The 20,502-nt window shown below is 35.0% G+C and overlaps 2 protein-coding genes across 3 annotated transcripts in view; both read right to left on the bottom strand.

Annotated features, from left to right (window-relative positions):
* The window catches only part of LOC127871404 (acetylcholine receptor subunit delta-like), a 313,711-nt gene extending 311,805 nt beyond the window's left edge, over positions 1 to 1,906 (bottom strand). Inside the window, exon 1 of the mRNA XM_052414304.1 lies at positions 1,523 to 1,906. Within this exon, the coding sequence (XP_052270264.1) occupies positions 1,523 to 1,562 (40 nt within the window). The 5' untranslated portion in view covers positions 1,563 to 1,906. The remainder of the gene's footprint in view (positions 1 to 1,522) is intronic.
* On the bottom strand, positions 1,898 to 19,063 carry LOC127873034 (NACHT domain- and WD repeat-containing protein 1-like). Of its 2 annotated transcripts, none has more exons than XM_052416595.1 (4): positions 18,937 to 19,063; positions 4,877 to 4,993; positions 3,889 to 4,004; positions 1,898 to 2,564 (listed from the first exon to the last, which is right to left on the bottom strand). In XM_052416595.1, exons 2-4 carry the CDS (start codon positions 4,982 to 4,984, stop codon positions 2,489 to 2,491), a joined length of 300 nt encoding a protein of 99 aa, XP_052272555.1. In that variant the 5' UTR covers positions 4,985 to 4,993; positions 18,937 to 19,063; the 3' UTR covers positions 1,898 to 2,488. The 2 variants fall into 2 exon arrangements, with proteins under 2 accessions (XP_052272555.1, XP_052272554.1); XM_052416594.1 differs by lacking the exon at positions 18,937 to 19,063 and adding an exon at positions 14,413 to 14,546.
* Positions 19,064 to 20,502: the final 1,439 nt, after the last annotated feature.

Raw genomic sequence — 20,502 nt, 5'->3', positions numbered from 1 at the left:
CGAAACTTTAGGTCATTTGTCAAGTTATTAATAGGGCAAGCTACGAAGCTATGCTTAGTCTCCGTATTTGTATATAGAATAGAATGTTACCTATAGTGTTTCCTATACTTTTTAAGTTATGCAACTTGTCTCAAATATTCAAGAAATCGTTTTATAACTTTTGAGTTAAAATAGTTAATTCATGTCTTGTTCGTGAATACCTGATTATCTACTAATTCAAGTGTATCCAGAAAATGACTATATTCAAACCGCCGTGTTTCGAAGTCAACGTAACACATAAACAGCAAAGAATGCCACTTAAGTGAAGCTGGCAAGATGAGTTGATGAAATCATGACGTACATGTATTTGTTTAACAATATTTTTTGTATCTCGATCATTCGTATCGAAGCGTTGTAAAATTTGCAATTTGTCATTAATTTGCTACACTAAATAAATTCCCATCCGTGGTATATTTTAAAAAGACCAAAGCCAATTGATATGGTGCATTATATAAAACGTTTGTGGAGAGGATACTCAAGTCAGCCATTTTCAGATAGTTATTTGTGGTTTTACTTGTGAAAAGATCTGACCGAACATGGATCTGAATAAATCCTTACCGTCTATTGTCTGTATATTTAAATTTGCTATCACTATTTCAATTTAAAAAACATAACTTGTCATTGGGTTAAGGAACATCGGTCAAAAAGTATTCGATAGAACGGAGTCCCGTCCACTTTAATACGCAATTTTCAGAGTGTTCAGAGCACTATTAAGTACGTTTGTGAGTTGGAGATAGCTGCTGAACGCATTTAACAACAAACACCAATTCAGGATTCAGTATGCAGATTCAATTCTACCCAAAAATCATCGAATATACTTTTTAATAAGGCAGTATTCAAAACGGAGTTGGAAGGGTTTACCTACTCTGACTAATTATAAAAAACACTTCACTAATTGGAGATTCGTTATAATATAGTAAAGCAGCAACTAGGTAATATGAAATCAAGATGTTTGAATACTTAAAATACAGCTTGGACCGATCCTATCCGAATTTCATAATTAAAAAGTATCGGTATTAAACGTATGTATGTTTTTTGTTTAAAGTTGTCTCCCCTGTATACCAAAAAATGTCACCTTATAAAACGTAAATACACCAACCACAGGATTGATGATTCACCCACCCCCACCCCCCCCCCCCCCCCAAAAAAAAAAGTTGTTATTCCATTTGTTCGAAGTAAACAATTAGTTGATGTTTTTAACGAGTAAACGTGTATGCGGCGCTACAAGCTTGGCTGTGTATTTACTTACAAGTATAACGGATATAAACTTATACAATTAAATTATTAAACGTTCTTTTCGTGCTCTAAAACTATTCACATTAAGCCCTCGTGTTTTTACTACACATTTAAACGCGAACGTCAATCATGTTCGTTTATAAATTTATTTTTTAATAATGTGTACGATTAAAATGCTAGTGTACTGGTAAGTAAAATGATGCCATGAAAACATGCATTAAATAACATATTCAAATGAACAACTTACCGAAACAGCCGAGAAAAATCAAAATATCCTGGTGCCTCATAATTACTCCCAATTTTCTTGCGTCAATGCGCCACTGCTTATTATACCCGTTCAAATGCGGTATTCAAAAGACGGACGAATCTAATTATTGGACTTTATGCGACGAGCGCTTTCGATCAAGGCCAATGGCATTCAAAAGGACAACATAGAAATTTGAAGCTTCAAACAATTACATATTAGTAACTAATACAATGTCAAAATTACACATATTGATTATGTAATAGTATCCGCTCTGAATGTTTACGCTTTAACTTCAAGGTTTAAAATGCATTGTTGCAATTTGTTCTTATTTCTTTCAAATAAAGTTTAATAGGGAATACATTTGCAAAGGTGGAATACGCTAAGACAAACATTTTTATAGAATATATTTTCTTAAAGGAGAAAGGTCATGATTATAACGAAAAATGCTATTTGTTAAATAAATATGACCTAAAACTATTAAAATCTTCAAAAAATGTGTTACTAACAGCATATGATTGTCTTGATCGGCAATTTCCGTAATTCGCTCGGGTATTTCCGCAACCTATTTTTGGGATTGACGTAGACTCTTCCCAACGCACATGAAACGGAAACTCGTCCATTTTTATGACGCTTTGGAGCTTGAACATTTTGCGCGTAACGTCAACTTTTCATATAAATATCGTGTTATTTTATTATAGTTTTTTATTAAGTTTTATGGAAAGCGTGTGTTACAACTGTTTGTTTTGCTTGACAATCGTTACTATCATGGATTTAGTGTGTGCATTCGGGTGCAAGGAACGTCCGGACAAGGGAAACACGCGATTTTTTACCTTTCCGAGGGACGATGTTACTCGTTAGAAATGTATTCAGGCAGTCAAGGAGGGAAATTGATGAAAAAGCGGTTCATTTCAAACCGAGTAAGACTTCTAAATTGTGCTTGAAGCATTTTGATGACAGTTGTTTTGTTCACCGGCCAAGTGTTATGGCTAGGCTTGGAATGGAGAAAAAGCTCAGAGGCTTTGGGCTGTTCCAACCGTATTTCCTGAAACAGAGTAATACAAAGCTTCAAAGAAAGCCTAACTGAATCCCAACGACCTTGGACCAGTGAAGCACAAACGAGCGAAGTATGGGGCCTTTTCTAAAAGGAACCAGAAAAAGGTATGTTTTCAGTCTATGCTTGTGTATTTTGATTTTCACGGTGCCGACCATTTGGATTCAGAATAATATTATATTGGTTGCCAGACATTTAACTATAACATTTCCTGTGACATCTAGTTAGCAAAAAGTGTACAATACTCTCTGATTCAGGTAAATGCTATATACTTGCTAATCAAAAGTAGAGGAAGAATGGCTTTAGAAATATTTGTATCACCAATCCTCGCATAAGTTATATTGTCTGGTCTTTGAATCCCCAAACAGCTGATTTGTATTCCTGCTTACTATTTACCAGGCTAACGTTCACTATATTTAAATACAGTATAGTTCTGAATTCCGTAAAGGCTGTCCTGTTAGCGCAGTGGGTGATAAATGCGCCTCTTAGCTAGGCAACCAAAGCTCAATCCCAATTCCTGGAAAGTGTGGGATGATGTCAGTTTGTTTGATGGTCACCATGCCGGACAGATGGGGTTTCCTCTGGGTACATCGGCCCCCCCCCCCAAAAAAAAAAACAACAACAAAAGACCACACCAAAATTGACCAAATAGATGGAAATTGCAGCTATAATTTCAAATTCATCCAAACTGTCGGGAGTCTAGTAAGTGAATTAGGTAGGAGTGCTGTGGCACACTCTGGGTCTACACATGATGCAGCCTCATGCCCAGTACGAGCTCATTAGCTTCGAAATACACACACTGGATTCGATACCTTAAAATGCTTTTTACATTTTTTGTCATTGCGCGACAAAAATCTAAATGTATTAAAGGTTACTAGAAACATGGATATGCATTATTGTTATGACTTTATGTAGTTTACAGATTAGGGTTATTTTCAAAATGAACTAATTTTTCATAATTATGTATCCATTAATGCTTTGGTAACAAAAAAATATGTGAACCCTTCGCTTACTATGAAGGACTATAGGTGAATCAATACAGCAATACCAGGAGGAAATCCAACCTAACTGTCTGGTATGATGAACACAACCCAAACTCACATGCTTCCGGGAACGGGGATTGAACCCGAGTCGCCGAAGTGAGAAGTGGTGATACGCGCATGTATCAAAAACTGCGCTTACAGGACAGCCTGATTTTCATATTCTGTATTGAACTCAACTAATCATAGATTGCCTTAAAGTAAGTACCCGATGCTGAGAAATCTTCTTATAAAAACACCAATATACATTTAGTCGGACAGGAAGTTGTTCTTACTTGTGGAAGAGCCGGACGGTCTCCGGTTCCTCGACTTGCGTCATGAGAGGCTCGAACTCATCTACCGCGATCACACGAGGGAACGCGATGTAGCCGAACTTGTGGGACAGAAGCGACTGCGATAGAAAACTGGTCATTATAAGAGCCTCGTTCTGGGAAAACTGGGGTTAATGTAGTCCGCACATGGTTATCATGGACGACTATTTCCGTTTTTATAATTTTCGTCTAAAGGAAGTCTATTCTTAGCAAAAATCCTGTTTAAACGGAAAGTGTAGACCCAGATTAGCATTCGAGGAATGCACAGGCTAATCTTGGACGTCGCTTTTCGTTCATGCATTAAGCCCAGTATTCCTAGAACGCTGGTCTTAAGTAGTGCACCATCAGCATTTCTTTTATATGGGCGTCACGGATTCATAATGGTTGACGGCGAACCACTGAACAAGCCCTTTAACATTCTGCTTACTTATTTGTTTAAAATAGTCACATGTTGAAATTGCTTCAAGAACATTGTTGTCTTATTCGTGTGTTTGTTTTATATATAATTATCAATGTTAAGCCAAACAAAAAAAAAACAACGAACAAACAAACAAATAAAGTCATATTAATAAGGAAATCATGCGCAACAAATTATTTGTTCAACCCAGATACTTTAAGTAAGGCGAATTCATAGTTTTTAGTCACTATGAAATATTGCATCCACTAAAATCGCAACAAAATAAACAATCAAACATTAGTGCCTCGATTTGGGAAACTGAGATGAATGCATGTGCGTAAAGCGTCGTCCCAGATTGGCCTGTGCAACATGCCTTTACGCCTAAAATTCTATAAAAGCGGAAAGTGTCGTTCCTGATAAGCCTAAGCGGACTGCACAGGCAAATCAGGGACGACGTTTTACGCACATGCATTATGTCCAGTTTTCCAAGAACGAGGCTTATAAGAAGCAAACAGGATTGGGCGCGATGCGATGACCTGGTCCGGAAGTACGTACCAAGAAGCTGGGCTCGGTGGAGAGCTGCTGACACAGCCCGAGTTCCTTGAGACAGAGTTCCGTACCCAGTTGTTCATCAGTGGCCTCGTCTAGGACACCCCAACGCATGTCCACTACCTGCAAGACATAGCGAGCAGACGCTTGGTAACTACATTTAGTGTTTGTATTTCGATTTTTTTTCCGCGCCTCAGGCAGCATTATGTGAGGACCTGGAGTGTGCCCAAGCAATCCTACATAATGTGCTTACTACAATCATGAAATATAGCTGCACTTTCCAGACATTTAGTTTCAACTTACAGATTTTCCTTTCTGGTGGGGTCTTGTATTCTGTGGGGGCGGAATACCCGGATGAAACCTACCTGTCCGGTATGGTGACCACCAGCCAAACTCACATGAATCCAAAACTGGGTATTTAACCCAAGTGGCATATGTACGAGGCGCGTGCACTGCGCTAACCGGGCAGACACCACAGCATTTAAAAACACGAGCTAGTTTTTAGTTGTTCGCTTGCGGACAACTAAGGTTAGTGGTATGCGTTGAAAGTCAGTCTGCTTTTAACTACGCTAAGAACGATAACCACCTCATCTGCCGGTTTATACTTCATCACTGGTACTGCAGACAGTGAGTGTCTGTATGTAATCAAAAGTGTTTAACAGCTTGTGCGACGACATTGGCCAGTTTGTCATTGAAATCTGTACATATTGGCTGCTTTCAGGTCACAATATACTAAAAGATTTCCTACACAAATTCAATGTAAAAGCAATAACTTTAACGAAAAATAAAGTCAAACTTTTGCGCATAGAGACCCTCATTACCATACCTTTTCTCGAAGAGCATTTCAAGCCAAATTGATTTTAGTAATAAAAAAATAGATCACGCGGTATGTAAGAAAGAACTCGACACGAATCAAAAGTCACTGTTCTACGGCCATCTATGTATACGGTTCTCTCCAGATGAAGAGGGTTTCCCGCCATCTGTCAAAATCTTATGTAGTCTCCAACCTTCAAGTAAAAGAGTGAATTTCTAGTAAACAATAATGTTTTCCCTACCACATGCACACAGAAATATTCTAAAATCAAGTCATGGCTAGTGACCCTACAGAGAACCGTACCGTGTCTTCAAATTAATGATGTTCATGTTTGTAGAGGGTATAGAATTGCACTCCAAAATTATTTAGTATATTGTAACCTTCAGGGAAAACGGGGCTTAATGCATGTGAAATAAGTGGTGTCCCAGATTAGCCTATGCACACTGATTACCCTGTGCAATGCGCACAAGCTTATCAAGGACGACACTTTCTGATTGTATAGTGTTTTTCGTTAAGAGAGAGTACTTGGTACTGGGATCATGGTCAGATTTGTTCATTGTTAAGCATTTGATAATATGACAAGAGATTTCAATAGCCGCAGATTATTGCATTTTGACGCAATTAAATTGAAGTTGCTTTTTTTACAGATTTATTTCTTGAGTACCAACCCTTCAAAATTGTGACTAGTGATTCAACATCAATCATACACATAACACGTGCCATTGTTATGATTCAGCTATGTAACTTATTGACACCACCACTGTGTATTGAAAACACCATCTATGAATAAAAGTGACCCCATGGGACTTCACTTATCTATCTCAAGTTCATTCATGTCACTTTAATAAATGTGTATGTTGGAACAGAACAATAGGAGATGTATTTATATATTTCTCTTTAGTATGCGATTTGAAAAACATTCGATCCTTTGAGTTGAATAAATTATTTGACAAGGTTGAGTGCAAATATTAAATTTCAAATAATTCTATGGTACAATTATATTTGAAATCTGTAAAACAAATATCAATACCTCAAAACTGAATTCACCCTCCAAAGTAAATATATTTATGGTAAATGAAGGTCTCATTAAATAACCACATGCTTCGTAATAATCACACAATATTGATTATCTACACTTAAGTTGTCAAAACTATCAATAGGATATTTCATAATGGTTGAATTCGGTTATATCCATGCAAACTTAATGATCTGCGTTAAATATTTTCTGAATAACTGCCTTGTATAACCCTTTGCGAAATTGTCATGTCAGGCAATTTTAATTGAAACCCGTTGAATGCTTTCATGACAAGTTTTACTCTCGTAACATCCATGACAAATAGCCCCATGCTTGTAATGGAATCAAATTACAAGTACAGCAATCCTATTCAGTTAACAATTTTGAAATGTCTTGTACATCTAATTAAATAATCCTCAAGTAGTTGTCCATAATGCTCAATTTTTTAATTTATTCCTGTACTAGTGAATTTTGTCAATAGCTGTTTCTGCCCTCGAGAAAGATTCAATGACTGTTCATGAACTATTCATTAACATCACATTCATGAACAATCCATGAACTCAATCAAGATTCAACAAAATCATAAATATTCAGTTAATGCACATGGAACTGAGAGTAAAATGCATTCAATATGACTCTAAATTATAAGATGCTATTTATCACCATGGTTAAGCTTTTTTTGTTATTTAATAACAATTGAAAATATTGCGGAAAGAGATAGTTATTGTTTATTATGAGTCAATTTTTTCTTTGGTCACAATGTCTAAAAAGGCAACACAAAATTTGACCCTACATGGTACACTGTTACATTTTTGTTTTATTTAAATAATTAAATGCCAAGAAGTTGGCAAAGATTGACAGAATTTTTTTTTAAATACCCTGAACCGTACTTAATTAACTACTTAACAAATTAAGTTCATTTACTGTGTATTTTATTACCAGTATCATTCATGAAATTATCCAAATGTTAATTAACATTTGGTTCCTGAACTTTTAGTTTATAAGATTGTTGTGACTTTATGAATAGCCATTCGTCATTTATACTCGTTTGTGAACAAATTTATTGAACGTGTTCATGAATCTTTGTTTAAACGTTTTTATGCACAGTTCTTGAATGCGATTATAAACAGTTTTTTAACATATTTATGAACCGTTATTGAACACGTTGTTCGTGAAAAGTCCTTACATTTTTTTGCATTGGTTTGCCTCTGAGAATTGAAAGAGCTAAATAGTTTATGTGAAATATGCTTTCAAAAAAAGGCAATTCATGGTAACGCATTTTCAGATGTCCAAACATTACAAGTGTGCCAAGAGGATCAGCTAAGTGACTCCTCAGACTCAGATATATATATATATATATATATATATATATATATATATATATATATATATATATATATATATATATATTGTGTTTTTGTCATATGTAGTATTCGTGGTATGACCGTGAATATGATTAACATAGGGTCCCGTGTGTGTCACACAAACGATGTATGCATTTAGAGCTGGTGTCAATATGACGGTGGTCTTTTACCACCTTGAGTTTGTTCAAATCATGAACCAGGGGTCACATGATTTATAAAGACTATAGTAACATTTTTAACTCTTCTATGAAACCAATGGTGTCAGCTGTTCAACATTTAGTTTTTAATCTTAATTATAACACTTAAGATTAAATTAAACATGTACTGATTGTATGAAAATCTAGAGAAAGTGAAAGTTTACAATTGAGCTTCATATTTATGTATCTATATCATCTGATGTCTTTGAAAATTTATCTTTGCTTGTTTAATTTTCAGTTTTTCGCTGGTAACGGTAGTTGTAAACGGGGTCGTTTTGGCGTGTTTGCACTTTGTAATTGACAGCTTTAATTTAAATAAATAAACCCTTATTATACCCTTTCAACATTTATGTATTTCAAAATCTGACAAGAAAGATGGCACGAAATGTTTTGCATCTTAATGTCTTAATTTTAGAAGCTTGTATTGCATTATTTAAATATACTGTAGTTGTTCGTGTATGGCGCGCAACAATGCATAACGGGCAACGGCTTTTATATTGCAAAAATGAAAAAAAAAATCAAGATACAAAATCTAGCAAATCAGACCGAAAACGGGCGCACATTTTTATTGCGCAATCAATTTATTCATGTCATTTGAAAGCGTTCTTTTGAAAGAAGGTAGTGTTTAGAGATCAGAAGAATGAGTTGCTTAGCAGTTTACGTTTGACAATTTCTATAGACTATTCCCTTGAGAATATGGAGGAACTGAATAGGTGCAATTACATATTTTAAAGTTCTTAAAAGTCAATATATGTCTCCAATGTAAATAATTACCTTAAATTAGTCAAACAAACATGGCTTAAATATATATTTATTGAACTAAGTTTCGTTGGAATGTGAAAGCTTGTGAAAGTGAATGTTTGAAAGCTACAAAGCATTTTTCTCTTTAGTCAACTAATAGCACAGACATTATATTGCTAAGTTGATGCTTTTAGTTGATAACACATCTGAATAATTATAGTGGAAATTATGTACCTCCAAATGTTCTGTGGTCCAATTATGACAGTTGAACATTATTCAGTTCTGAAACTTTTCAATAGCTCCACAATTGAAATTACCCTCCCCAGTGTATCCCTTGAGGTCATAATAAAATGATTACATGACTGCTCTGCTAAACTCTTTGTGTGACTGTAGTGTATGGCAATCTGAAAATTTATTCACACTCAATTACATTTCGTTCTAATCTTATAATTACCGGTACTGCAAAAACACTTGAAGCCTTGGTCTACTTGTTGAAATATGAGATCCATATAAAAATTCTAAAATGAGCAATTTTAAAGTGTCTGTAAATAAAGTTATTTTGGGGAAAATATTAAATCCACTGGTAATCAGCATCCACTGGTAATCAGTTGATCGTTTCAGTTGATAACACGTCTGAATAATTATAGTGGAAATTATGTACCTCCAAATGGTCTGTGGTCCAATTATGACGGTTGAACATTATTCAGTTCTCAAACTTTTCAATAGCTCCACAAATTAAATTACCCTCCCCTGTGTATCCCTTGAGGTCATCATATATTGATTACATGACTGCTCTGGCAAACTATTTGTGTGACTGTAGTGTATGGCAATTTGAAATATATTTACACTCAATTAAATTACGTTCTAATCTTTTCATTACTGCCAAAACACTTGAACCATTGGTCTACTTGTTGAAATATGAGATCCATAGTAAAATTATATAATTAGCAATTTTAAAGTGTCTGAAAATAAAGTCATTTTGAGGGAAATATTAAATCCACTGGTAATCAGCAATTTAAGGGATTGTTCACACTATTTTTCATGTTTATGCTACTGTAGGAGGCCACATGGTAGTCACACTGTCTGTCCTTTAGTCAGAGTGGGTGTCCGGGGGGATTCTGTCCGAAATTGGTGTAGGCTCTGTATCTTTTACATTATTATGGGGATTTAAATATAACTTTTTATTATATTGCACATGACCAGATAATGAGTAGCAAAATCCTCACATGCTCCTATGTTACATGTCAAGGTTGTAGTTCAAGTTCAAAGTTAACATGTTTTTTTAAGGATTAAAAAAAAATACTCTTACATTCCTTGACCAGACAATGTGCCACTAATAAATCCCATGCTAGAAGGTGAAAGGTCACAATTCAAGGTCATTAGTCGTGAGTTTTCAGTTCTTCTTTTGTATTGAATTGTCAGTGATTTTTTCATTCAAAATTGGGTGCAGTAATCGGACCCATTCCCAATGGAAAAAAAGGATATTTTTTCCCAAATGGAAGCTTAAAATTCTCAATGGAAAAAATATTTATTTTTTTAGATATAATTATTTTGTTCCTCTTCAATCCATATAAGTTCAACCTTAGAAAATATAATACTGGACATACTTGTATCCCCAATTTTGAAGCATTTTTTTGCAAAGCAACAACACTAATGTCCCAATTTAAGTCAAAACGCCGCGAATTTTCCCCATCCAAAGGGACCAGGCCCAATTCCAAAAAAGGTGAAAAAAATACACTGGGATGACAATTAATGCATATGCATGTAACCCTGTTTTTCCCAAATGAAGCTTAAATTATCTTTTCTATTAATGATTTGAAAAAGATGAAAGTGTTAACTTCAAAGTTACAAGGCAAATAAGTAAAATCACTTTTAAATCAAATAAACAACCAATGAGTTTTAAATGATTACCCTGTGTCATTTTTAGTAAACATCTTAAAGGGACCTTTTCACAGTTTGTCCTTAAATGCTTAAAATTGATAAATGTAAACATTGGATCTAAAAAGCTCCATTCAAAAAACAAAAATAAAATTGCCGAAACAAAACAAGTTACCCTCAACTGGGCTCGAACCACTGACCCTTGAATAAAAGTCTATCGTTTAGACCACTCGGCCATACAATGAGAGATGTATTTTATACTTAAAATACAGTGGGGTTAGGGATTTTGTTCCGCAAATAAGGGGTTGCTTAGGGATGAATATTTTTTGGGATTAATCTCTAGCAATCCGGGTTTTTTTTAGGGATTAATCCCTAACAATCCCTTGTAGAGATTTTTGGGGTTGAAAACGGATTATTTGGGATTCTTAGGGTTGCTAGCACTCTGCGCATGCGTGCGGCATAAAAGGCGGAGTTTAGAATGTGAGCTTTTGCTATGACTGCGCATGCGTAGGGCTGAAAAGGCGGAGTTATTATTGCGAGCTGTTGCTCGCAATAATAACTCCGCCTTTTCAGCCCTACGCAATGCGCAGTACTTTAATGTATTAAAGCGATGATCTATAAATAAACAAAGATTGGAAACATCAATTCGGACCAATAGAAAGTATCCGGAATGCGCGCAACGATAACGAGATCAATATCACGTGACATCAATCGTGCAGACGCTAATCTCACCATTTTACCTGGCGTTATCATTCGCTACTGCAGCGTGTCTGCCCGCTTGATTCCAATACACAACATTTCATTACTTCGCACAATAGAACTGAAAACATATTAATCATGAACAAGTTTCGATAGTTAAAGCAGCGTTGATAAATTTAACGTGATTTTTAAATAAAACATAATAGATTTGAAAACGTATGAGTCGCTGAACCAATATTAAGTAATGAAACGTAATAATGGTATTTTAGGCCGAGTTAGCTTTTTTACAAGTACACCTTTCAATAGCCTTAAACTTTATTATTTCTTTCTGGCAATAATGATTTAAGAATAAATATAAGAGTGATCTCAAAATCTACAGTCTTTAACTTTAATATTTTCGCGGGTATTAAATAACAATACTTTGAGAGATTATCGGCCGAGTGAGAATATTTAAAGGCATGTAAATACTTCTCATGAACATATAATTTTAACGGTATTTTAAAATGTACAAGACTAAGATTTTTATTTTATTTTAACGTGAACGGTCTCCGAGATATTCATTACCGATGCATTTTTTTCTTATTGAAAAGTACATATCTGCCTTTTCCCAAAACTTAAATATTTCAAAATAAACATTTAATGTTGTAACATTTAGAGGTAATATAAAAAGCTATTGCCGAAAATTAACTTATATTAAACGGTTCTTGTCATGCTCTCTATATTTCCTAAAAAGATATATTTCTGTATTAAATTTTTACAAATAAAGTGTTTAAAAATAAACTTTATAACAGGAAACAAATATATTGATTTTAGTTTCGTTTATAACGTAAAAATAATATTAGCAAAACAATAAACATTTGGAATACACTACTCTTCAAGGGTGTTATGTCTGTGACACCACATGTGTTGATAAGATTATCACGATAAGATGAATAAGATCTCGTCGCAGGGAGTGAACATCCAATAACACTAATCTTTGTTTATTTATACATCGCACCTTTTTACTGCAAACATTTGCTGTAAACAAAATGTTAAACATTGTTACTTGTGACCATTTGCTCATAGTTATGAGTAAATTTATTATTCTCTATTCTCAAAATACTATTAGATTCTCCTCATCTTTATCAACCATATCATCATCATCCTTTCGACATCATTATCATTATAGTTTTCAAATATAAACCCAAATACAAAATAGGAGTGATTGCTTGTATTTGACAGGACTTCGACATACAAATGCAAAAAAAAAATTCTTCTGACGCCCGTATGTGTTCCATTTTCAACGGAGATCGACCTCAATGGCACCGCTCAGTTGATGAATGTCAAGACGACTTTAGACGGGGTAACATCCTTGCTCAGATGTCTAAAGAACCGAAACGATAATATTTTAATGATGCAGGGCATATAATTATAAATACTTAACACGCACATGTATGGCATGTGAAAAGTACAAATAAATTTATAACAATTCGGCGGAAAGTATATACCTAAAATCAAGAGTTAAGCCCAAGTCTCACTATTGCCGGTAGAGCGCCGGTCCATCCCGGTTTGCGGTCACACTATTTACCGGTGCCGCCCCGGTTGAGGCCGGTCAACAGCCCGGCAGAGTCCCGGTCAACCCCGGACTGGCTACGGTTTATCCCGGTGAAGCCCCGGAAGAGCCCCGGTTCTCGCCGGTTATGCCCCGGTTGAGCCCCGGTGAAAGCCGGCAGCGTCACAGCTGAGCCCCGGTATACCGTAACTCCGCCGGCACTCACCGGGGCTATACCGGCATTAGACTCCGTCAAAGCTGCGGCAACGCCCCGGTTTAACCCCGGTCGTCGCCGGTAATACCCCGGTTGGGCCCCGGTGAATGCCGGTGGCGTCCCGGCAGAGCGCCGGTTAACTTATGTACCGTAGCTATACCAGGACTATGCCGGCATTCACCGGGGCGTTGCCGTAGCTATGCCGGGGTCTGCATGGCCCCGGTGGAGCTACGAGGCCATCCCGTTTGTTCCCGGTGCCACGCCGGTCGTTGCCGGACCTTCCCGGAGACTCCCGGCTCATCCCGGAGGTATTTAACATTTTAATACTTTCCCGTTGAAGCCCGATTCATCCCGGTATTTTTTTTTGGAATTGGGAAAAAAAAATTCAATTGGGAAAAAAACCAGATTTGCATTGGGAATGGGGCCGAATTTCGGACCCGTGGCATAGGGCGGAAAAAACCTGGTATATATTATATTATATATGTATATATATTATGTTGTGTGTGTGAGTGTTTGTGTGTGTGTGTGTTAAATGTTAGATAGTTGTCACTCATACTCGATCACTAGTAACAATTACAATTGTGAAACATTCATTTGTTTAAAGAAGCTGCTATTATCTGCAAGAAAATTAGATTCATCCACAGCCACCAATGAAGAGAAGAGTACATGACTTCACGTTCACCCCATATATACAATAATCGGAAATAATGAATGATTAAGGTAAAACCGCGAGCGGGATACGCAACCCTAACTGCATATGGCGAAACAAATTTAACAGCTTTACTTAACCGACGTCAACATCTAACCAATCCCACCAAAACGAAATAATAAGACGTAGTCGTACAATAAGAGTATATTTTAAAATTAAACGTTTATTACGTAAGCAAACAAAAAAGTATAATACTGACATTTAAACATACCAAGATTTCAATAATTATGCTGGAAGTACTCTCCAGGAAGTGTTACAATATACAATACACATACACTATATGAAGTAAAGGATTAATAAAAACAATCAAGAAAACTTAGCTACTTCAGACTGACATGAAAATACACTCATAGACTTGTTATGTTATGAAATCGACATACCGGTTCGGAATCCATTTTAAACTTATTGGCGGGTGCACACAGCAGCGGATAATATGCCAGGTTAAAAATAGATTTTACATCCGGTGATGCGGGTTTTAAAACCCGACGCATATAAACACGTCGCTCTGAGTTATCTGAAAAATTCCCACGCACGGATTTCAACCGTCAATGTTAACAATCAATAAAGTGCACGGGTACTGGAATTGGTGTAGCGTTTTTTAAAGGTGTATGTCCAGCGCGTGTGCCGGGAAAACAGGGCTTAATGTATTTTTTTGTTCAGCTCTGTAATATTTATATCAAATATGTATGAAACAATGTCGGTGAACATTAATTCGGTGTTAATTTTTGAAAATATTTAGGCGTTCATTAATTATGGATCTAAAACGGAGCATTAATCCGCATATAGAAAACACCGGGCGTATTGCATATTAGTTCGGAGACATGACTCCCTTTGGCAAATGATCAACAGCTTTTTCATATGTAAACGAGATTAACACGAAATACCTACCCATCTATAATACATTTTATATGCTAACTTCAATATTATAGTTTTATAGCATTTTATGTGGTGCAATATAAGTGTTTTCTTACGAAAGAGCTGTTGGTCATTTGGTAGTCATGCTATGCTGCTTAAAGTACATATAGATGCATACCTTAATTTAGATTAAGCAAAATAAAACACTAGGTGTTTGCCAAGATCCATATGAGTCAAATACATACGAGGCGTAAGAGCGTAATCGTGCGCAGCGAGACTTGCTCAAATAGAATTGAACCTCTAATTGCTTTCTTTCGAAATAATTTCATGTCTCCGAACTAATATGCAGTTTGTCGGCAGGTTTTTTTGTATAATTCTACAGTAAAATGATTAATACCGTCGAATGTCTTATATTACACACACTAAATGTTGGCGTTAAGTACGCGATAAAACATATAATAATAAAAATTAATGATATAACAATTAATAAAAAGATAACTATTGATTTCCTCAAGTGAAAATGTTTTCCAAAACATTCGCACCAATGCGGAATTTATTCACGACAGTTATTTCGCATAAAACCTTATAACATAGGAAAGAGCTGTTTATCATTTGGAAGTCAGGTCCCAAAATGTGCTTAAATGGAAGTTAGTTCCAAAAAAGGGGGTTAACGCGTTATAATTCGGAATTAAATCAATTAAAAGACATAAAACGCGTCGATATAATAAAATAATCTTGATTTATTTTATAAAGACGCGCAAATCAGTATATGTTTTAATTACAAATTACAAGGCAATTAATGCAAAAAATGGGCAAGTATTGACCCATTGAGAAAAAACAAAACGTCAGATAACGACTTATGCATTGCAGTAGATGCATTTTTAAAGTGCCATACTACGATATTTGACAAGTACGTTTACAAAAATATTGGTGAGGCGGGGAAGGTGGAGGCGGGGCGTATATTAATAACCCGATACGGTAAATACATGGAAATTAATTACAAATGAAATGAAAATAAATGAAATTTAATTTTATTTTAAAAAATATTCAATTTTTAATTTAATGTGGTTTGCTTGATAAGTTTATGCAATGCTCAATGGTACCAATACATTTATGAGAAAAATTATGTTGTACATTCTGTGTTAGTCTTATACACAAAGAGACCGGTACAGGTTTCTCTACTGAATATCGGCTGAAATTCTAAATTCTGAGATTAACTTTGAAATATTTCAGGCCGTGGTAAACTTTCTTATTTAACAGTTCATATATGCCTTTGCCATAATCTAAAATTGTTTGTATGTTTCTTAATCAAGTATCAATTTAAAATTAATACAAAAACTATAGGTTGAACAAAAATGATTTATTGATATTTTACTGTCCCTGCGATGTTCTCTCTATTCCTAAACTGATCTATTTCTTAATAAAATGTTCCAAATGAAATTTATAATTTTAAGATTGAACTGCAAACAGAAAACACATATATTTATATTGCTTTCACTAATTATGGATAAATAATATATGAAAGACATTTTGAATTCAAATCTGCGATAGAAGGGCACACGCATTCATTTCAAGGTGGATTCCCCATTTTTTATTAAAAGCGTTTACTGGTATGCTTGTGACACCACATGCCGGCACATGTGTAAACAAGATTATAACGATAAGATACGTCATCTTTATCACTTAACTGAAATATACGTTGCCACAATGACACGAATCTTTGTAGCAGGACGGCAAATATTACGTATAATCCAACTTGTACCGTGCTGCCCGGGTGTTCGCCAAAGAAATAATTGATCCAATTAGACCAGTGCGTGATGGCCACTGAAACCTTAATGTGCACTGGTGTACAATTAAAGAATTGTATTATGCATAAAACCGACAAAATTAAAACCTCATCTAAAAATAGTTGTCTACGCCCCGCCTACTCGTTTACGGCAGTGATTAACTCCGCCTTTTCATCCGCATTCCCCGCTGACATCGACTGCGCATGCGTAGAGATTAATTAATCGCTTGAAGAGATGAATTCATCCCTTGCGCTGAGTTGCGATGAATTCATCCCTTATAGGGCTAAATTCATCCCTTGCGATAAATTCATCCCTTATAGAGCTTAATTCACCGCAATGTATCCCTAAAAACCACTGGAAAAGGTTTAATACATATGAACTCGGATAAAACGGGGCGAAAACGGATTAATCCCTAAAAATCGACTGAATGAGGGTTATTTTTTAAGGATTCTAAAGAGATTAATCGTGGAACAAAATCCCTAACCCCACCGTAAGCAATCCTCGTAGTGTGAAAAAATATAACGACAACAACAGAACTCTCCAATTTTTTAATTCGTTTAATTTTGTCAATTTACCAACACGTTAAAAAGTCCCTTTAATGCCTTCAGACTTGCAAATTGAATGAGTTCAATACACTGTCAGATCTTATATCATGAATAACTAACAGGTTTAGTTGTTGCCTGTTAGCCTGGGACCAGTAGATTTAAGCCCAGGAAACTCAATTTCAAAAGTTCGTTACAGTTGGGCTAAAAAGCAGGGCAACTAGCCTTTTCAAAGCGCGAACAACTCAATCCAATTTAACATAAAATACAATTTGGCGACTGTGGATCAATAAGGCATAGAAAATAATTCGATTCCGGCTCGCAACAAGACATGATGCATTAAAAGTCTGTAATAGCGGCAAAATTGTTGCTCAATAATTTGAAGAAAATAGATCAAGTATTAGATACACATAACACAACATATACATTATTCTAGGCTTGTTATTCTTAAGCAAGGCAACCAAAATTCTAAAGATGGTTGCAAGTGCAACACAAATTTGCGAAAAAATAGACATATTGTTGTTATTTTGTCTAAGTTATCTCTTTAACATAAATATGAGGATAAACAGTGCACACACATCTCGACAAGTTCTTTAAGACACACTCTTTATAAATTTGAATGGGTTGTGTTCATTTCAAACTTGCGATATAAAAAGCTATAACATAATTCTGTAAACTGAGTTGCGTCTAGGATTATGCAATAGCGAACAACTTCAGTGCCTTCAGCGCTTGGATTTAAGTTAATGAATGTAACGCAACAATAACCTTCGGAATGTGTTCATATAGTGATGATGAAGTGTGTTTTGCTTTACGACGCAGCAAAAAATCTTCAGATACCGTAATGTACATTTACGTCATTCATAAAATGCAATCAATGAAAAAACATTTAACATAGCTATTGAAGTATTGTTTTTATAATTCGGTAAAATCCAAGAGATATGGAGGATCTGCGCACACATTTTAACAAGTTGCCTTTAAACTTTATATGAAAAAAGCTTATGGAATTCCAAATTCCGCCATACTATTATAACTGGAAAGGTCCTGCAAAATAAGAATCATTTCCCGACTTTCCAAAATATTTTTGGAAAATTTTAAGGACTGGTTCATGAAATACTTTGTATGGGTGAATAAGCCCTATATATTATATTGCTTAACAAATTTCCTACAATACATACTCATAAACCTTTACTTGTATAAGTACGTATTGATCTCAACAAAACCGGGTAATTATGGGCAACATCAGCATAAAGTTGCATTCAGACATGTTAATGCTAAATGTCAACATGGAGTGCACCCGGTTGCTAACAGCAGACTATAAGTTACTGGCCACATCGCGGAGGAGTACACTTTAGGGCATGATTAGTGTGGGAGGTATAACAAAGCCGACAAACTGCCTTAAAACCACTAATATGTTTTATTGATAGTGACACGGGATTATCACGCATTACTGATTCATAACATTTCGCATCTAAAAGAAAGGTTGGAAAGCCACTAAGTTCAATTGGCCTTTTTCAATAGTAGCAATAATCTTACTCCCAGCTATTGACCCTCCGGGTCGCTGGGAGTTGAAACTGATAACAGCATATTTCATGTAAAGTCTCCCGCCTGAAATCCAGGCTGCACATTAATAGGTAAAATGAGCAACATAAACTATTTCTAGCATAAATAACCACACACAGATCATGAATATATCCCTAAACTGCACATTAAAACAACTTACTTGATGTGTTGTGCTCGCAGAATAATGATATTAATCCAAGTTTCAAACACGTCACCTGTTCACGAAAATGTGTTAAGTTTTTGAGAAGTTTTTTCGAATTTGAAAATATGCTATTTTATACATCGAAAAATTCTGGTATCCTCGGCGAGATAGATCTCGTGTCTTATCAACCAACGGTGCTATCCCAACTAACTTTGAAACCTCCGTAAGATAGATTGAATCGTTTATTCAAAACATCGGCTTTCACTTTGATTACGGTTAATTATAAACGTTTTGTTTTGAGCATTTTTCTACAAACAGCATGAACATTGATATTAATGGTAACATGTTTTGTGTTTGTTATGATGTTTAATGTTGATTGAGTTTGATTTTATATACAAACTAGAGACAGATTGATAATGTATCATGTATATAAACAATGTTTGAACTTTTAGTGCATTTAATGGAAATGCATTTGAATCACTTTCCAAATGGATCACATTTTACCTAACAATATTCTAAATGGATAAGAATAATATGTAGATTCTACATTGTTGCACTTTTCTTGCTCTTGGTCATCATCATATTACACATGTTTTTCAATTTCGTCAAATGATCTTCATAGTAATTCACTCCATTTCCATTTTAAAAGTGAAAGCTTTAAATATTACTTGGATCATACCAACGACACAGCAGATTTGAAATATCTTTAAAAATAAATTAATTGCAATTGTGTTGTAATAAGCCGAGCTTACGTAACAACACCGGTATCAGCTATTTCGAAATTGTAATCCTTAATGATTATAATTAAATAAAAAACAAGCATAACAAGTTACATAAGTAGAAAACACAATTTGCAAAATCATAATAAAAACAGAAAATGAAATTTTAATTTATAAAAAAAATGCGTTTTTGACAGTTTTAAGTAAAAACGTAAGTTTTTTAACAAATTGCGGAGGCTGTTTTTGTAAAATACATGTTATAATTTGTGAAATTGTGTCAAAATTGTTTCAACATTGTGAAATAAAGACCCTAATGTAAGAAGGAAAAAATGCAACATTTATAGGCTTGTTTTTCATAATAATAGCATGATTTATAGTAGAACAACAACATAATTTATAGCAGAACAACCTATCTTTAATTTTCTTCACTCTCTACAGAAAACAGGTTGGGGTGGTGGTAGAATGAGAACTAATTAAAGCAAAGTTTAAAATTATACTGTTCATTGAAGTTGAATAGTAAATCTACAAAAATCCGCACAAGTTCATTATTTGGACCAAAATGCATATGCTAGCCAAGTTAATATTATATGGCAAATGGGAGATGTTTGCTTATATACCAGTAGATGTATGGCAAGCATTGAAAAACAATGATAACAATTGTGTAGGCAACATGCAAGTACAATAATGTCATAGATGGGGTAAGTGATAACACAGCACATTGATGTATAAGTAATACACTGCGGTTTATGTTTAAAATATCAGTAAATTACAAATACTTTGCATAGCATCTTGTTGAGATTGTTTCAAATTGTATAACAGGTGTACACATTGAATCTTATAGAAAACACTCCTTAACCATTGATTA

This window comes from Dreissena polymorpha, chromosome 3 (assembly GCF_020536995.1).
Source record: "Dreissena polymorpha isolate Duluth1 chromosome 3, UMN_Dpol_1.0, whole genome shotgun sequence".
Taxonomy (NCBI): domain Eukaryota; kingdom Metazoa; phylum Mollusca; class Bivalvia; order Myida; family Dreissenidae; genus Dreissena; species Dreissena polymorpha.
This window is presented reverse-complemented; position numbering and strand designations above follow the sequence as displayed.